General features: G+C 45.0%; 1 protein-coding gene across 1 annotated transcript; it reads left to right on the forward strand.

Annotated features, from left to right (window-relative positions):
- The first annotated feature begins 4031 nt into the window (after positions 1-4031).
- Positions 4032-10972, forward strand: LOC137039288 (uncharacterized). The gene is made up of 3 exons (XM_067414640.1): positions 4032-4204; positions 4399-10672; positions 10867-10972. Exon 2 carries the CDS (start codon positions 4580-4582, stop codon positions 10442-10444), a length of 5865 nt encoding a protein of 1954 aa, XP_067270741.1. The 5' UTR covers positions 4032-4204; positions 4399-4579; the 3' UTR covers positions 10445-10672; positions 10867-10972.
- Positions 10973-16667: the final 5695 nt, after the last annotated feature.

Consider the following 16667-nt stretch of genomic DNA (forward strand, 5'->3'; position numbering starts at 1 on the left):
ATCCAAGTCTTTAACAGTGTAAAAAGCTCAGTATGCATGAAACAGCATTTCACCCCCCCCTTTAATCTCAATATGTCTGCAAATCCAGTGTCGACCTGTGTCTTGTTTACAAATGATTAACATGCTCTCTTCGGCATGTTTATTGCTCGTTTAGCTCCACGAGTCGGTGGGCGGGACTACAGATGCAGCCGTAAACATTTATCTGAGATAACGCTTCCACCTTCCAATATATCATTGATTTGAGAGCCTCTGTTTCTGGGCCTGTTGTCTATAAAAGCTTTTATTTTACTAACAAGGAAGTTTTCAGCTCCGAAACTTGCAGGATATTCTTATATTACAATTACCTTTTATATATTATTATTATTTTAGCACTTTGAGATTTTGTTTAATATAAAGTGCATTATAAATAAAATGTATTATTATTTATATCAAAGGCTCATGGGAAAGTTGATTTCTCAATATATCAACCTTTTAATAGAAGTCAGATTTAGAAAGTAATCTTTAAGGACATTATACTTTTTTGTTCTGCACCTTTTAATTCATGTACGGCAGTTCTCAGGTGCTGGAGTTCAGTGAAAGCACATTGATTTGTTCTTTCAGGGCTGAGCTTCATTACTTGGCATGTGCCTTCTGCCTTTCCCCTTCAACACACCTCGAGCCATAAGTCACCAACTCATAATAAAAAGCTCATCTGCCATGCATTAACAAAAGATGAGTAGAGGTCACCAGAGTTGTAGTGCTGATCACTAAATCTCTCTCTTTCTCAGTGATTCACGAAGAAAAGACAGCCATGTTCGGACTGCCCTCTAGGCTAATTGAAATGGTTGGAGGTTGTCCTTTTAACAAGGATTGTTAGATGCAGCCAAGTCCTGTGTTAATGGTGCTCAATATAGCAGATTGTCTGGGGCTTGACTACTTCCTCTGATTACTTCCATGATTTCTCAAGGCATGGTGTCAGAGACCGTTATGAAGTTTGGAAAGTTTTTACGTTTTTATAACTTCCAGCTGTCCTAAAATAGTATAACAGGACTGATTGTCTTACTTCATAAATATTTCTTAATGAGTTTTTTTTAATGTTTAAAGGTGTCAGGAACTGGGGTTTTTTTGGGTTAAATTTATACTGTTGTCTGAGGTCAACTAATTATGTTTTTACATTCAAAAACATCATAACTAATAAGTAACAGGTTATTTTCTACGCTATTGGTTTTGAGGCTCTATCCTGAACGCTGGGTTTTGATGGGCGTGCCGCACTGGAGACTTGGAAGTAAACGCCCACTGCTAGGATTGGATAATATTTGCATATTTAATGAGCTTCAGCTCCCCTGTCAGTTCCCTTTCGGGGAACTCGAGCTGCGTCGAAACGCTGTGAGAACGCCTCTGCGTTAATGCGTCGTGAAGCGCGTGTAGAACCATTCCATCGGAGGATCGATCGATCGTCGGCGTGATGACGTCATCGACCGGAAGCTATAAAGCGTCCGTGAAAACAAACAGGAACCAGCTTCTGTGCCTTCAGCAAGCGATCTGTGTGAACCTGTCTGTCTATTTGGTGTTTTTGTCTGTCTATATACAAGAATTTTCCACCCTTTTGTTAAATATTCATTATATTTACAAAAAAAGAGAAAATAAATAGATCGAAATGGCGAGTGAAAGCAGCAATTTCAAGAGGTGTGTTCATCCCTGCCCACGCTACATCACGGGTGGGGATACACACTCTGTGTTGCCTGCTTGGGAGCGCAGCATGCCCAGGCAGCCCTCGAGGGGGCTGCTTGTGAGCATTGTGAAAAGCTACCATTAAGAACGCTGCGCTCCCGCCGGGCACTCTTTGAGGAGGGTGCCTCGGCTCGTGTTCCCCGCGGCTCTGGTCCCGATGCTGCCGAGGCAGAGCGGAGGCTGCAGTCGTGGGGATCACAATTGGACGTTGCAGAGGGGTTAGAGACGGGCACTGCCTTATCTCTGCCCTCACCTGCACTTTCCAGCGGCTCTTCTCGGGGCATGGAAGCACGCATGGCGGTTTCTTCCCCCCCGAGAGAGTCGCCGGTGCTTCAACTATCCAGCTCCGAGGAGGTGGACGTTGAAAGCATCGAGACTGAAGATTCGCCACTTCAGTCCCCTGCGAGCGAGGAGCTCGTTGAGGTTCTGAAGCGAGCAGTGGCCAGACTGAACATCGACTGGCCCACTGAGAGATCTGAGGCAGGAAGAAAGCGTTGCAGTAAATTAGACGAAAGATTCCTGCCTTCTCGCGCTTCAGAGCCTCAGCGGCGGGGCCTGCAGTTCTTCCATGACTTGCACACTGAGGTGGCAAGATCATGGAGGAGACCGGCGTCATATCGAGTTTTCAGCCCGCAGACTTCGGTCTACAGCAACATCGCCGGGCTGAAACAGTACGGTTATGGGGCGATGCCAAAGGTTGAAGAGACGCTTGCGAGCCATCTCAGGCTGCCGCATGCCTGCACACGATGGCTATCGTGCAGGCGTATCAGGCTGACCTGCTGAGGGACATGGACGGTAGTGATGAAGTGGGGGGAGATATTGTAGCTGAGCTGAGAACATCTGCTGATTTAGCTCTCCGGGCCACCAAGGAGACGGCCAGATGTTTTGGCCGCTCTATGGCAGCCCTGGTGGCCACGGAGAGGCACCTTTGGCTCAACCCCACAGACATCAAGGAGAGGGAGAAAAGCTTTCTGCTTGACGCGCCGCTTTCTCCTGGTGGCGTCTTCGGTGACGCAGTTCACACTGTCACCGAGAGGTTCCAGGAGTCGAAAAAGCAAGCTGCGGCGCTGAAGCAGTTCCTCCCTCTCCGGGTCCAGGTCCCTGGGGCTGCTGCTGACACCAAGCAGCCCAAACCGAGTACGAGCTCCTCGCGCAGGGCTTAACAAAAGCAGAGCGTCGCCACCCGAACTCCCCCTCAGCGCGGGGACGAGGGGCGGCGCTCTCAGACGAGGCCTTCAAGGGGCAGGGCTGATCTGAGGACAGTCCTGATCGCCAAGAAGGCCTCGTCTAAGCGTTCCTGATGCCAGAAGCGTCAGGACGCTGAGGGTGGTTCCCCCCGTAGGGAAACGGTGTTTACCCCTGCCAACGGTACACGTTTCCCTGCGGCGCCCTCTGGGGGCCGCGCTGCCAACCCCGCCGCAATGCCGGGGCGCAGTCGGTCTCCTGAGCAGTCAAGTCAGTTGTTCCCTGCCGGTTCGCCGCTTCAGGGCGCTGTGCTTGCTGTTCAAAGTACACCAGAGGCTGGTTCCCTTAGTAGATTTTCTAGACAAATGGAAACGTCTATCAAATATATCTCATTGGGTCCTGCAGATAATCGAAAGGGGATATGCCATTCAATTCAAAAGGCGGCCACCTCCTTTCAGCGGTGTCCTACCCACAGAGGTGGGCCCGGAGCAGGCTCTGGTGATGGCACAGGAAGTAGAGACACTCCTGCGAAAGGGGGCTATAGAGAGGGTTCCTCCTCCAGGCAGGGAGTCTGGGTTTAACAGCCGTTACTTCATCGTGCCAAAGAAGGATGGGGGCTTACGCCCGATATTAGATCTGCGTCTATTAAATCGCTCAGTGGCCAAGCTCAAGTTACAGATGCTCACACTCAGACAGATTGTATCGCAGATCAAATCGGAGGATTGGTTTGTCACCATAGACCTCAAAGATGCGTATTTTCATGTCTCCATCCTTCAACATCACAGGAAGTTCCTGAGGTTTGCCTTCGGGGGAGAGGCATACCAATATCGGGTACTTCCCTTCGGTCTAGCACTGTCACCCCGCACATTCACCAAGTGTGTGGATGCAGCTCTGCTGCTGTTGCGTCTGCAGGGCATCCGCATTCTGAATTATATCGACGATTGGCTGATTCTAGAGCATACAGAACAGATGGCGGTTCAGCATCGAGATGCTGTTCTCGCACACATGTCGAAATTGGGGTTGAGGCTGAACGCCAAGAAGAGTGTGCTTTCTCCGGCTCAGAGAACCACTTTTCTAGGTGTGAACTGGGACTCGGTAATTATGCGGGCGCAATTATCGCCAACACGCATTGTGCTGCCTTATGACTTTGAGAACTTTTATTTTGAAGTTATTGTTTGAGCAACACTGCCATCTAGTGGCTGTTCAGCCATTTTGTTTAGTTGAAAGTAGGAAGCATCCAGAGCACACGGCTTGAGAGATGATGCATCTAATTTGTTTCTTTCCACTGTTCCTGAGATACTAATTGTCTGTAAGTGATCAAAAAGTATTATTATCATATTAAGAACACTTCCATGCATTAAAGCATGTAAATTCATATTCTGAAAGTGTCATTGCTGCATTCAAAAATATGTAAATAACTGGCAGCAGTTTATGTTTGTGTTTAGTCTTTTATTAGTGCGTATGTATTTTGAAATATGTATTTTGTGTGTTCTATATTTTCAGTTTTACAATATAAAGAGGAATTCCAATTAAATCAAGAAAAGTTACACCTTGAAGCATTATTGGAGTCATTCTTCATGTTAGCTGACTGTCTAGCTTTGCAGAGCCCCGCATCGTGAGGACAGTATAGTAAAAAGACAAGAACACAACAGGTTCAAGCACAAGAAAATACTGCGCATCAGCAATGAGTCTACGCTCACGGAAACAGTACCAGTTAAAAAGCAATCAAACTAATTATTCAGCACAAGAAAATGAAACTGAAGAGCAACAATCAGAAAGAGCTATGTCTGCAAGAAGTACTGATAGCAAGTCAACTCATTCAAAATCATCAAAATCGTCAAAAAGAAGCAGACAGTCTTCTATTGGTTCTGCAGCCATCAGAGCCCGAGCTAAGGCTGAAGCGGCCCGTGCCCAGCTATCCTTTGCTGAACAAGAAGCAGATGTGATAAAGAAAAAAGCTGATTTAGAAGCAAGTCTACATCTTCTCAAAAGTCAAAAGGCAGTTGCTGTTGCATTAGCAGAGGCTGCTGCTTATGAAGAAGCAATTGAAAGTGGAGAGTTAGTAGAGGAACCCCAAGTCCCTGAACAACCCCTCAGCCCAGCTGAACGGACTAGTGATTATGTGCAGAAGCTTTCACAGGTATGTCTTGAAGACATCCCAGTCAAAGTTGAATCACCAGAGTACTTCAGGAAAGTGAGTGAGTATTCAGAAATACCAAAAGTGGATATTCGACACAGATGGCAACCTGCTGGCCAGTTCACATCAAAAATAGATCATACCTTACAAGACACACTGACGGATCAAGCATACTTCCATAAATGGTCGCAATATCCTGTAAAGACCGAAAAAGAGCTTCCACAGGACCTTTCAACTGGGTTTGACCTCACAAGGTATCTGATCCGTAAAGAAATGGTGAGTTCCAGTCTGCTAAAATTTGATGACCATCCTGAAAATTACTGGTCATGGAAAGCATCTTTTAAGACTGCTACCAAGGATCTTAGCTTGACAGCCCAAGAGGAACTTGATTTGATGACAAAATGGTTAGGACCTGAATCATCAGAGCAGGCAAAAAGAATTCGCTCTGTGCATATTCTTCATCCTAAATCAGGCCTTGACATGTTGTGGCAAAGACTTGAGGAAAGTTATGGAGCACCCGAGATGGTGGAGCATGCATTGTTGAAAAAGCTAGAGGACTTCCCAAAGCTGGGCAACAAAGATAGTCACAAACTCAGAGAGTTGGGAGATATCCTATTGGAATTGGAATGTGCTAAGATAGAGGGGTACCTCCCTGGACTTGCATATTTGGATACAGCCCGTGGACTGAAACCGATAGTGGAAAAACTGCCATACAGCCTGCAGGAGAGATGGGTAACTGAAGGATTTAGGTATAAGGAAGAGTACAGGGTACTATTTCCACCATTTGCAGTTTTCTCTAGATTTGTGAGACAGCAGGCAAAAATCAGAAATGACCCTAGCTTTTTCCTTCCTACACCCACAAGTCAGTTCTTTAAGACAGAGAAAATTCTGAGGCAGAAAGTCCCTGTACATGTGCACAAGACAGAAATCCCAGCGGAACTTATTCAAAAGACAAGTGGTACAGACAAAAGAGCTGAAAGCCCTGAACGACAGTGCCCAATACACAGAAAGCCCCACCCTCTGAAAAAGTGCAGAAGTTTTAGAATTAAGTCTTTAGATGAAAGAATAGTCTTTCTCAAAGAGAACAGAATCTGCTTTAGGTGTTGTGGAACAACTCAGCATGTGGCCAAAGACTGCAAAGTTAACATTAAGTGCCAGGAATGTAAAAGTGAAAAGCACATTTCAGCCATGCATCCAGGTCCTCCCCCTTCAACAGAAACAGCTGCTGCAGCAGAGGAAAGGGATGGAGAAAAAACAAATGAGGACGCATCCCTCTCTGTCACATCAAAATGTACAGAAATCTGTGGTAAGGCTGACCCACACAGTCCATGCTCATGCTCCAAAATCTGCCTGGTCAGAGTTTATCCAGCTGGTAAGAAGGAGGAAGCAGTAACAATGTATGCAGTGCTCGATGAACAAAGCAACCGCTCTCTTGCAAAGACTGAGTTTTACGACATCTTTGGCATAAAGTCTAACTCCAGCCCTTACACATTGAAAACATGCTCAGGGTTGACAGAAACATCAGGTAGAAGGGCTACCAACTTCATAATTGAGCCTAAGAATGGGAAACTTCAACTTCAGCTCCCTACTCTAATAGAATGTGACCTGATACCCGATGATAGGTCGGAGATTCCCTCTCCTGAGGTAGCGCAGCACCATCCTCACTTGCAGCCAGTGGCAGATAAAATTCCAGCTGTGGATCCCAATGCTCCTATTCTGCTGTTGTTAGGACGGGACATGCTGAGAGTACATAAGGTACGTGAGCAAATAAATGGGCCCCACAACGCTCCCTTTGCTCAACGACTTGACTTAGGCTGGGTCATTGTGGGTGAAGTCTGTTTAGGAACAGTTCACAAATCACCAGTCTTGAGTGTCTTCAAGGCAAATGTGCTTCTGAATGGTCGTGCATCTATCTTTACTCCTTGTCCAAACAACATCCAAGTAAAGGAAAATTTCAGTTCCACACCACTGCATCAAAGTCTGCACAATTCATCCTGTATGGAGGATACAAGCCCTTCTGTGAGTACAGACAGTCTAGGTTCTTCAGTGTTTCAAGGATCCAAGGATGATGACAAACCAACATTGTCTGTGGATGACAAACAGTTCCTAAATATCATGCACCAATCAGTATACCGAGATGAAGGGAACAGCTTTGTGGCACCTCTGCCATTTCGATCTCCGAGACGTCACCTACCGAGTAACAAAGAACAAGCAAAGAAGCGTTTCTACTCCCTCCAGAAAACATTGGAAAAGAAACCAGACATGAAACTACACTTCATAGATTTCATGCAGAAGATGCTGGACAATGATCATGCAGAAATTGCTCCACCCTTGGAGAAGGGCAAGGAACACTGGTATCTTCCAACATTTGGAGTATATCACCCTCAAAAGCCAGATCAGATAAGAGTTGTGTTTGACTCAAGTGCCGAATATGAAGGAGTGTCCCTGAACGATGTGCTGCTTCGTGGCCCAGACCTAAATAACACTCTTTTGGGGGTCCTTCTTCGCTTTAGGAGAGAGCCGATAGCTTTCTCCGCAGATGTGCAACAAATGTTCTATTGTTTTGTCGTTCAGGAGGAACATCGCGATTACCTCAGATTCCTGTGGTATGAAGACAATAACATGGAAAAGAATGTGGTAGACTACAGGATGAAAGTGCACGTCTTTGGTAACAGCCCATCACCTGCTGTAGCCATCTACTGCATGAGAAAAGCAGCGCAAGAGGGTGAGAGAGAACATGGCACTGATGCCAAAAGGTTAGTGGAGAGACAATTCTATGTAGATGACTGTCTTGCCTCGGTAGCTACTCCTGAAGAGGCCATTGATATTCTGACGAGAACCAGAGAAATGCTCGCTGAATACAATTTGTTACTACATAAAGTCTCCTCTAACAACAAGCAAGTGATGAAAGCTTTCCCAGTGGAAGATAGAGCAAAGAGTATAAAAGATCTTGACCTTAGTGCGGATTCCCTCCCTGTCCAGCGAAGCTTGGGACTGTCATGGAATTTGGAAACCGACAGCTTCACATTTCAGATCTCTTGTGACGAAAAGCCCTACACAAGAAGGGGCATTCTCTCAACAGTGAACAGCATCTATGACCCTTTAGGATTTGTGGCACCCATAACTATGCAGGGTAAAGCTATCATCAGAGAACTCACACTTGAACAGCATGAGTGGGACACGCCACTTCCATCTGAAAAACATTCAGAATGGAACAAGTGGAAAACATCGCTGGATGCCATTGAACACATCAAGATTCAAAGGTGCTATATTCCAGTTTCACTAACCTCAACAAAGAGAAAGGAACTTTGTATCTTTTCAGATGCCTCCACAATAGCGATTGGAGCTGTCGCCTATCTAAGAGCCATTGAACCTGAAGGGCAATGTCATGTTGGCTTTATCATGGGAAAATCTAAGCTGGCACCAAGACCTGCGCATACAGTTCCACAGCTAGAACTGTGTGCAGCTGTGTTAGCTGTCGAACTGTATGATCTGCTCAGAGATGAGATGGACATTGCCTTTGATGCGGTCAAATTCTTTACAGACAGCAAGATAGTGCTGGGGTATATTCACAACACTACCAGGAGGTTCTATGTGTATGTGTCTAACCGGGTGTCTCGGATCAGGAAATCTTCACACCCTGACCAATGGTTCTACATCTCCACTGAGAAGAACCCTGCAGATCATGCCACAAGGCCTGTGCCAGCAATTCTACTGCGACACACAAACTGGCTATCAGGACCACCTTTTCTATCTCAAGTCCAAGAAGAAGAACATTCTGAGGGAAACACATTCTCCCTCGTAAATCCTGACACAGATGATGAGATCTGTCCGAATGTTGTGACCTTGCTAACCAAAGTCTCAAAGACAGAGTTGGGTTGCCATCGCTTCATGCATTTTTCTAGCTGGAAGGCTCTCATTCACACGTTGGCCAAACTTATTCATGTCACTAAATCCTTCCAAGAATCAAATAAATCAGGTCACAAAAGATGGCAACGGTACAGAGATCCATGCAGTGTCACAGATCTTGCCAAAGCTAGAAATGTAGTTATTGGTTCTGTTCAACATGAAGTATTCAAAGAGGAATACATATGTCTACAGAAGGGAAAACCAATCTCAAAACAAAGCCCACTCAAAAAGCTCAACCTGGTTGTGGATGAAAATGGGTTACTCCGAATTGGAGGACGTATAGCCTATGCAGATGTATCCAGAGAAGAAAAACACCCTCTCATTCTTCCACGAGCACATCACATTTCTACGCTTCTTGTGAGATTTTACCACGAGCAAGTAGCACACCAGGGGCGTCATATAACAGAAGGAGCCATCCGAGCTGCAGGGTTTTGGATTATTGGAGGCAAACGTGTAGTGTCCGCAGTCATTCATAAATGTGTAACGTGTCGTAAGCTCAGAGGACGCTTAGAGTGTCAAAAAATGGCAGACTTACCTGCGGACAGACTTGCTCAAGAACCGCCATTCACTAGCGTTGGACTTGACATCTTTGGTCCTTGGACGATTGTCACACGACGTACAAGAGGAGGTAGTGCTGAAAGCAAACGCTGGGCAGTAATCTTTACGTGTATGTCTACCAGAGCTGTGCACATCGAGCTTATTGAATCCATGACCACATCCAGCTTCATCAACGCATTGAGGAGATTCTTCTCTATCCGAGGCCCAGCCAAACTGCTTCGTTCCGACAGAGGAACAAATTTTGTGGGTGCATGTAAAGAACTAAAATTGGACACTGATGATCCATCCCTGCAAAATTACCTGAAAGAGAAAGGGTGTACATGGCTGTTCAACCCCCCACATTCGTCACATATGGGGGGCTCATGGGAAAGATTAATTGGGTTGAGCAGGCGTATTTTAGATGCCATGTTGTTAAAGACCAGGCCCGGTCAACTTACTCATGAAGTCTTGAGCACCTTAATGGCAGAGGTAATGGCTATCATGAATGCAAGACCATTACTACCAGTGTCTACAGACCCTGAAAATCCAACAGTTCTTACCCCAGCAATGATTCTAACTCAAAAGATGAGTGCCTTGGCAGCCCCTTGTGGAAACTTTGATACGTCACACCTGCATGAGAAACAGTGGAAGCAAGTGCAATGTTTGGCAGATACCTTTTGGAAGCGATGGCGGGGAGAGTATTTGTCTTCCTTACAAAGCCGCAGAAAGTGGACCGAGAACAGGCCTAACATTAAAGTTGGAGATGTAGTATTGCTTAAAGACAGTCAAGTACAAAGAAATGAATGGCCTGTGGGACTCGTTGTTAACACAGTACCAAGTCAAGATGCAAAAATACGCAAAGTGGAAGTGAAAGTTGCGAAACAAGGAACTGTTAAAACTTTCTTAAGGCCAGTTACAGAAATCATAGTTCTTCTGTCGCAAGAAAAGACTACTGAAGACTGTTAATAATGTTAAAGTTCTATGGTGGCACTGAATTATAGTGCCAGGCGGGGAGTGTGCTGCCTTATGACTTTGAGAACTTTTATTTTGAAGTTATTGTTTGAGCAACACTGCCATCTAGTGGCTGTTCAGCCATTTTGTTTAGTTGAAAGAAGGAAGCATCCAGAGCACACGGCTTGAGAGATGATGCATCTAATTTGTTTCTTTCCACTGTTCCTGAGATACTAATTGTCTGTAAGTGATCAAAAAGTATTATTATCATATTAAGAACACTTCCATGCATTAAAGCATGTAAATTCATATTCTGAAAGTGTCATTGCTGCATTCAAAAATATGTAAATAACTGGCAGCAGTTTATGTTTGTGTTTAGTCTTTTATTAGTGCGTATGTATTTTGAAATATGTATTTTGTGTGTTCTATATTTTCAGTTTTACAATATAAAGAGGAATTCCAATTAAATCAAGAAAAGTTACACCTTGAAGCATTATTGGAGTCATTCTTCATGTTAGCTGACTGTCTAGCTTTGCAGAGCCCCGCATCGTGAGGACAGTATACGCATAACATCGATCCTGGCAGCAGTCAAAGAACAGAAGCTAGACCGGGTCATCACTGTGAAACAGTTCCAGAAACTGTTAGGTCTCATGGCAGCAGCGTCCAACGTAATACCTTTTGGCCTACTGAACATCAGGCCGCAACAGTGGTGGCTCAAAACAAAAGGATTCTCCCCAAGGGGAAATCCGCTCCGCACGATCAAAGTCACGCGGCGATGCCTACGTGCTCTGGTCATGTGGAAAAACCCGGGGTTTCTGTCCCAGGGTCCCGTGTTGGGGGCTCATGTTCGTCGCGTAACGCTGACAGATGCCTCTCTCACGGGCTGGGGTGCGACCATGAGTGGCCGTTCATCCCAGGGTCTATGGCAGGAACATCAGCAGCACTGGCACATAAATCGGCTAGAGATGCTTGCAGTGTTTCTTGCATTGAAACAGTTTCTGCCCGACCTCAGGGGCCATCATGTGTTAGTCAGGACAGACAACACATCGGTGGTCGCCTATATAAATCACCAGGGGGGTCTGAGGTCCCGTCCATTGGACAAATTGGCACGTCGGATCCTCCTGTGGGCCCAGGGGAAATTGCTGTCCATCAGAGCGGTGTATATCCCAGGGGTCCTAAATCAGGAAGCGGACATCCTGTCGAGGCAGGGGCCGAGGCCCGGGGAGTGGAGACTCCACCCCGAGGTGGTCATTCCCATCACTAACACACCTGCTAACTTCGCGATGAACACTCGGACCCCGGGAAACATTATTCCCACCACTGACATTGGGCAAAGGACCATCTACATTGGGCAAATTATCCACCATTTGTGCTTAGTGTAACGTTAGGTTTAGTTTCACTTTCAGAATCACCGTCATCTCATATTTCCCTTCAGAATCAGGGTCCGCGAATAGAAGACCCAACACTTCATTGCGAGTAAGCTTTATTGATGCCATTAGAAAATAATAATAGTAATAATAATCTAATGCAAATACTCGCTGACGTTGACAATGCTCTGATAAAACAGCTCACTCGCACGTCAGCTCCGCTTTTGTTTACACTGATTCAATGCGCTCTTGCTCGTATATTTTGTATAGAATCATGATGTTTGTATGAGTCAGGGATGAAGTACGACATGTCTACCATCTAGTGGAGGGGAGGTTGAATGAAATTTGACACCCTATTTGACAAAATCGGCCGTTTTATTCAGTGACGCACCTTGTCGAGTAAACTCAACCGTGGCGCCAAGAGGGTTAAGGTTGAGGCCGGTTATGCACTCGAGGGTCCCGGCAGGGGACTTGGCCATTGTTTTGTGGGGCTTATCTGAGCCTCCGTTTGAACCCTTAGAGGAGGTGTCAGAGAAGTTCCTCAGCTTGAAAACCATCTTTCTTTTGGCCATCTCATCTCTCAAAAGAATAGGAGAAATTCAGTCCCTGTCGGTAGGGCCCTCATGCCTGGAGTTTGCGCCTGGTATGGTAAAGGCTTTTCTGCATCCCAGACCAGGTTACATCCCCAAGGTTCCTACGAGCCCACGGGGTCCCATTACTCTTCAAGCCTTCTGTCCTCCTCCTTTCATGACGTCAGACCAGGAAAGATTAAATCTGCTGTGCCCTGTCAGGGCGTTAGATACGTATGTCCACAGAGCTGCCCTGTGGAGAAAGACCGATCAACTGTTCGTCTGTTTCGGAGCCCAGAAAAAGGGGGCTCCAGTATCTAAGCAGAGAATGAGCAAGTGGGTGGTCAAGGCCATCTCACTTGCTTATGAGGCGGTCGGACAGCCATCTCCACTGGCTGTCCGGGCGCACTCTACCAGGGGTATGGCTGCTTCTAAAGCACTTTTGTCGGGGGCTTCCCTCCAAGACATTTGTAATGCAGCAGGCTGGTCGTCCCGGCTGACCTTTGTCAGATTCTATGAGTTAGATTTGGCATCTACTGTTGGGGCGCAGGTACTCTTGTAATCGTGTGCGCTTCGGCTTCACACATACGAGGCACTAGGTCCCATGGCGATGTGGGTATAAGCGTTCTCACAGCGTTTCGACGCAGCTCGAGTTCCCCGAAAGGGAACGTCTCGGTTACGTATGTAACCCTAGTTCCCTGAGGGAACGAGACGCTGCGTCGCTCTGCCATACTCCCGGCATGCCCGTGATCACTTACTTCAGGCTTTATCAGAAGCTAGTTCCTGTTTGTTTTCACGGACGCTTTATAGCTTCCGGTCGATGACGTCATCACGCCAACGATCGATCGATCTTCCGATGGAATGGTTCTACACGCGCTTCACGACGCATTAACGCAGAGGCGTTCTCACAGCGTTTCGACGCAGCGTCTCGTTCCCTCAGGGAACTAGGGTTACATACGTAACCGAGACGTTCAGTTCACATGAGGGAGGGATGGATTTGAAAGCGGCAACAGGAATAATTCTCTTGATCACAGGGCTCGTAAAAGTCTTTATCAAACAAACACAATAATTTATTTCTCATTCCTGCGAATGATTTGAATATTATTTTTGTAACATGGCCTGCCCGATCGCTGGATATAAGTGAACCGGGCACATTCAAATGTCAAGTCAAGAGAGAGTGAACAGCAGATCAAGAAAGTAATATTATTTCACTATTTAAGATTCACCGACCTGCCGACGGGCCTACATTTTGGTATCCCTTTTGGAAAACACACAGCTCTAGGAGGTTGGGCTCTGTGAGCCCTGGCCCATACATGTCTTGAGTCCAGTGCTAAAGGTATGTTAGGTTAGACACGTACACATAATAAATACAATATAAACAATGCTACTACATATAATAAACACATTTTATTCACATAAGTGTGCTACACCATTCATGTCGAATCCCAAAATGAACATCATTGTTTTAATCTCAATATGTCTGCAAATCCAGCTCGACCTGAGACTTGTTTACAGACAATTCCACAGTGTAATGAAGCGAACACACGTATAATGTCTTCCCCACGTGAGCTGGAACTTCATTAAAAATAAAGTTCAACCAACAAGGGAAGCTTATTGTGTTCTGCTTATTGTGTTCTTATTGTGTTCTGACTGTCTTCTTCCACAACCATGAATAGCGCAATATCTTGCTATCTTCTTGGGCATCTTTATTGCTGCTGGCTAGCGCAATCCGAACAGCTCCATGAGTCGGAGGGTGGGGCTACTGAATTAGACATGCTTATTATTCTGTAGAGGCGATGTTTCGCCACACGATGAACTCAAGATGCGGCACACAATCGTCTTCTGGGTCTGGTGTCTTTGACTAACAAGGAAGTTTTCAGCTCGGAAACTTACAGGATATTCTTATATTACTGACCTATATCAAAGCTCAAGGGATTGATTTCTTAAAAAAAGTTGATATATATATACCCCTTCAAAAGTATATATATATATATATATATATATATATATATATATATATATATATATATATATATATATATATATATATATATATCAAAGCAAGGAATGCAAGAAGTGGGGTGTGAAAACTCAGTGCTCTTTGGTTGTGTGGGATAATTAAGTTCAGAAGCAAAGGTAGGCCTAGTCCAAGGCACTCGATGGGTGTGTTGAAAACGTTAAAAAGCTTTTATTTTTTCATGGCTTACACATAAAAAAATTGTTGACAGGTATACCTACGCGTTGCGGCTTTACATGGCTTCGTCAGGGTGTGTATAGATGTCAGTGCGCGACGAGACACCGCCTCTACAGAATCTACAGAGCGTCTAATCCAGTAGCCCCGCCCACCGACTCATGGAGGGCTTGTTCTAGCAGCTGGTCAACAACAATAAATATGCAGAGGAAGATTAAGATATTGCGCTATTCCTGGTTTTGGAAGAACATAGTCGCTGCATAAGCTTCCTTCGGATCCTAATATTAGGAATGAGTGGTTGAACTTTATTTTTAATGAAGTTCCAGCTCACATGGGGAAGACATGTTTACTTCAGTTCACTGCAGGATCGTTTGTAAACAAATCTCCGGTTGATGCTGGATTTGGATCCGACAGGAATGGTGCAACACGTGAGTAAAACGTGTTTTTATATGTAATAGTAGGCTGCATTGTTATAGATTGTTTTGCCATTATGTACGTGTCTAACAGAGCATACCTGTTAGATAGCTATCCAGCACGCTGGACTCAGACACGTATGGGCCAGGGCTACCAAAGCCTGACAGGCTGATAAATCTCATTATATTCCATTCTCGTTCTGCTATTCTCTCTTTCTCTATCGAATTGACATCTGAAGGGTGGCATGAGCACCGAACGTGTATGTGTATGCACGGTTCGCGCTGACGTATTTCGTCAGATCTTGCGGGCTATTTTTTACGAGCCCTGTGATCGAAATCATTCTGGTTGCCGCTTCTCCCTCATTCTCTCCCATAGACTGTAAAAAATATGTACGTAGTGTCTGTGACGTCATCCATAGGATTCCGATAAGCCGTTCTAAAGCTTAAAGTAGGGTTGAGCTGGGCGTTGCCATCTTGCGAGCGAGTCATCGCATGTCACTCCCGGATAACAGAAAATGGGCAAAAAGGCAGGGTTGTTGGTGGAGCTTGTTGTCATGAAGGTCAAAATTAGCCTTATAGGCCAAAACCACAATTTGTACCAGGCTGTAAACATGTTTTTTTTCTGCTGTAAAGTTGAGAATTTTAACACTGGGGTCAATGAGATTCTGCTCCCTTCTGAAGTCTGTGCCTAGTGTCCCTAGTGGCCAGTTGAGTTATTGCAGTTTACATTACCTCCATATTGGCTTCAAGCGAGACCGCGGGAGGTTGCCGCTTGTTCTCTCCTCTCCGTCATGTGAACTGACAGGGGAGCTTAAACTCATTAAATATGCAAATGTTATCCAATCCTAGCCGTTGCCTTTACTTCCAAGTCTCCAGTGCTGCACGCCCATCAAAACCCAACATTTTGGAGAGAGCCTCAAAACCAGTGTAGAAAATAGCCTATTACTTATTAGTTATGATGTTTTTGAATGTAAAAACCACACAAACATCATTAGTTGACCTCAGACAACAGTATAAAAAAATAAAAAAGCCAGTTCATGACACCTTTAATTAAGTTATTATTATTGTTTCAAATTGTGTATAGACACAAACAAATTTGTTCACTGAAAAAACATTTTACCAACAGCTACAGAAAAAATATGATGGTATTATAATGATCTTTACGTGGGTTGTTCATCAGCACGGCTCCTCAGCACGGATGGATCTAATGTTTTAGGAGTATGAGTGTAGGCAGTCAGTCACCGCACCGGTGTGGAAACTATACTTCCGAATCACAGATTCTATGTCTTGGAAGGATGAAAGACCAAAATAAGAATTTTCTCCAGAAAATGTCTTCTGAACAAGTAAGTAACACGTCTGCCACTTCTGACGTACTCAGAAAAAAAAGCATTACAATAAATGGTTCTTCCAACAGTGATTAAATATATACTTTATTATACTTTGTTCTCAAATTGTAATGTTAACATCATCAGGATTGCGTGATTGTGTTTCACTTTCAGTACGGTCTAATCTTTTGCTTTTGACTACGGTGAATCTCCAGTTGTCACTCATTGTCATTTGGACCTTTCTGGATTAAAATCCGGCATCAAAATGATACATTTAATTATTCCAGCTGCTGTGAGAAAAGGCTATAAATGATCCGCCACCTGCAGCATCCTCACATGGGACACTATAACTAGCCGGTTATGGTTGGTTATG

Source organism: Pseudorasbora parva, chromosome 13, assembly GCF_024679245.1.
Source record: "Pseudorasbora parva isolate DD20220531a chromosome 13, ASM2467924v1, whole genome shotgun sequence".
Taxonomy (NCBI): domain Eukaryota; kingdom Metazoa; phylum Chordata; class Actinopteri; order Cypriniformes; family Gobionidae; genus Pseudorasbora; species Pseudorasbora parva.

Bases quoted from the DNA above. Each gene is read 5' to 3' on its own strand.
- LOC137039288 (XM_067414640.1), top strand. From the start codon at position 4,580: ATGAGTCTACGCTCACGGAAACAGTACCAGTTAAAAAGCAATCAAACT.